This window comes from Cynara cardunculus, unplaced genomic scaffold, assembly GCF_001531365.2.
Source record: "Cynara cardunculus var. scolymus isolate 2C unplaced genomic scaffold, CcrdV1 Un_Scaffold_2114, whole genome shotgun sequence".
Lineage (NCBI taxonomy): Eukaryota > Viridiplantae > Streptophyta > Magnoliopsida > Asterales > Asteraceae > Cynara > Cynara cardunculus.
The window spans coordinates 40,718-43,717 of NW_020200983.1; the positions used below are offsets into that span (position 1 = coordinate 40,718).

Below are 3,000 nucleotides of genomic sequence, written 5' to 3' on the forward strand. Positions count from 1 at the left end.
ATGCCTTTGTCTGTTTCTAACAACTTAGGCTTAGGAGAGGCTAGACCCACCACAGTCACACTCCAGTTAGCAAATAAGTCCATTGCATACCCTAAGGGAAAGATAGAAGATGTGTTGGTACAGGTTGATAAGTTCATATTTCCAACATATTTTATCATATTAGACTTTGAGGCTAATAAGGACATTCCGATTATTTTAGGGAGACCTTTCTTAGCCACCGGAAGAACTTTGATAGATGTCCAGAAAGGAGAGTTGACCATGAGGCTTCAAGACCAAAAGGTCAGATTTAATGTCTTCAACTCCTTAAAATATCCTGATTATCTGGAAGAGTGTTCAGGCATAGCTGAAATAGAAGAAGAGGTTGTTGTGAAAGGAATTCAGGAAAACCTTAAGTTGGAAGAAGAGAGTGTAGAGGAATTAGAAGAAGAGATTGTTGAGGAAATAGAGGCAATAGGAAATGATAATGTGCCAGTAGAGGTGTTAGCCTATGAACTTTTGGAAAATAATGAGCAAAAAGACTTCACCTCGTCCATAGTATCACCACCAGACCTGGAGTTAAAGCAACTCCCATCCCATCTAAAATATGCCTTTCTAGGAGAAGAAGGAAAATTGCCTGTCATTATTTCATCTACCCTAGACTTGCATCGAGAGAAGAAACTTGTGGATATGTTGAAAATGCACAAAAAGGCTTTAGGATAGACCATTGCTGACCTTAAAGGGATTAGTCCCTCAATTTGTCAACATAAGATCATCTTAGAGGATAAAAAATTCACATCCATAGAACCTCAACGAAGGCTGAATCCTGTCATGAAAGAGGTAGTAAAAAAGGAGATTTTGAAATGGTTAGATGCAGGAATTATCTTCCCGATAGCCAGTAGTTCTTGGGTTAGCCCGGTCCAGTGTGTTCCCAAGAAAGGAGGGTTCACAGTCATCACAAATGAAAAAAATGAACTCATCCCCAACAGAGTTGTATCCGATTGGAGAATATACATGGACTATATGAGGCTAAACAAGGCTACTCACAAAGACCATTTTCCGCTACCTTTCATTGATCAAATGTTAGACAGATTAGCAGAAAAAGAGTATTACTATTTCTTAGATGGCTATTCAAGTTACAATCAGATAGCTATTTCTCCCGAGTACCAGGGAAAAACTACCTTCACATGTTCTTATGGCACCTTTGCTTTCAGAACAATACCATTTGACTGTGCAATGCTCCTGCCACCTTTCAGAGGTGTATGATGTCCATATTTTCTGATATGCTTGAAAAATCCATTGAAATCTTTATGGATGATTTTTTTGTATATGGTTCATCTTTTGACAACTGTTTGGACAATTTTAAAAAGAGTCTTGAGAGGTGTGAGGAAACTGATTTGGTCCTCAACTGGGAGAAGTGTCACTTCATGGTTAAGGAAGGAATTGTTTAGGGGCACTTAATCTCTAAAAAAGGAGTGAAGGTAGATAAAGAAAAACTCAAAATTATTGAAAAGCTACCACAACCTACCACTGTGAAAGGAATCAGGAGTTTTTTGGGTCATGCGGGATTTTACAGAAGGTTCATAAAGGATTTTTCAAAAATATCAAAACCTTTATGTTTACTCTTACAACATGACCAAAAATTTTATTTTAATGATGAATGTAGAAATGCATTCAAAACTTTGAAGAAAGCTATGATTACTTCACCAGTGGTTGTTGCTCCGGACTGGAACAAACCTTTTGAGATCATGTGTGATGCGAGCGATTGGGCGATTGGTGCTGTGCGATTGGTGCTGTTTTTAGTCAGAGAAGAGAGAAAGTGTTTCATTCAATTTATTACGCAAGTAAAATTTTGAATGAGGCACAGATAAACTACACCACCACGGAAAAAGAATTATTGGCCGTAGTGTTTGCATTTGAGAGATTTAGATCATACTTGATGGGCACCAAAATAATTATGCATACCGATCATGCAGCCATTAAATGTTTGATTTCAAAGAAGGATGCAAAACCTAGGTTGATAAGGTGGGTGTTGTTATTGCAGGAATTTGACTTGGAAATACGTGATAGGAAGGGTGTGGAAAATCAGGTTGCAGACCATTTATCTAGGTTAGAGAACCCTGAGATAGGAGGAGGTGACATCATAGAAACCTTCCCGGATGAGAGAATTTTGATGGTGCAACAACAAAAGGCACCTTGGTTTGCTGATATATGTAACACCCCCAATCCTTACATTGCATATAACACATATTTTATATAGAGAATACATGTTTTCTCCCACATAGGTTCTTAGTACAAGAGTCTATAATGTAAAATATGCAACCCAAAAATTCCAAAAGTACATGCTCTTGCATCCTAGCATCCATGCTTCCCAAAACAACTAAGCACATAGGGAAGTAATTCACATAATGCTCTTTCCCTTATTATCATTACCTGCACACATATTTTTGAAAACACGCAATGAAGGTTAGACATGAATGTCTAGTGAGGTTCCCTTTTATGTAATGTAGGGTGAAGATCACCAAAACATTTATAAATAATCATTTCACAATATGCGGAATAAAATCATATTCCGTTTTGGTCCATCGAGTCTCTGGTTCCAAACCACACTTGGAATATATTTCAATAACCAGGAGCAGAGCCCCTCTGGTCTCTCTTCCAGAGCTTCTGGTTCCTCGACCAGAGCCTCTGGTTGTACTAACCAGACTTGGAATATATTTCAATAACTTGGACCAGAGCCCCTCTGGTCTCTCTTCCAGAGCTTCTGGTTCCTCGACTAGAGCCTCTGGTTGCACTAACCAGAGCTTCTGGTCCAACGTGTAAGCCAACCAGAGCCTCTCTGGTCTGTTTTTCATAAAAGGATTCTAAGTATAAAATCCTTTTCTTAAAAACTTCTAAAAATATGATTTTGACATAGAAGTTCTTGTCAATAGATACAGAGCCTCTGATCCAATTAATACATTTAGTAAAAACTTGCTCATTCTCCAAATCAATAACCAAAATCCTCTGGTCCGATAATGAGGA

The 3,000-nt window shown here is 38.2% G+C and overlaps 1 protein-coding gene across 1 annotated transcript; it reads left to right on the forward strand.

The window, feature by feature from the left end:
• On the forward strand, nucleotides 1-699 carry LOC112502876. Its single transcript, XM_025106889.1, has one exon. It carries the CDS (start codon nucleotides 1-3, stop codon nucleotides 697-699), a length of 699 nt encoding a protein of 232 aa, XP_024962657.1.
• Nucleotides 700-3,000: the final 2,301 nt, after the last annotated feature.

Bases quoted from the DNA above. Each gene is read 5' to 3' on its own strand.
- LOC112502876 (XM_025106889.1), top strand. From the start codon at position 1: ATGCCTTTGTCTGTTTCTAACAACTTAGGCTTAGGAGAGGCTAGACCC.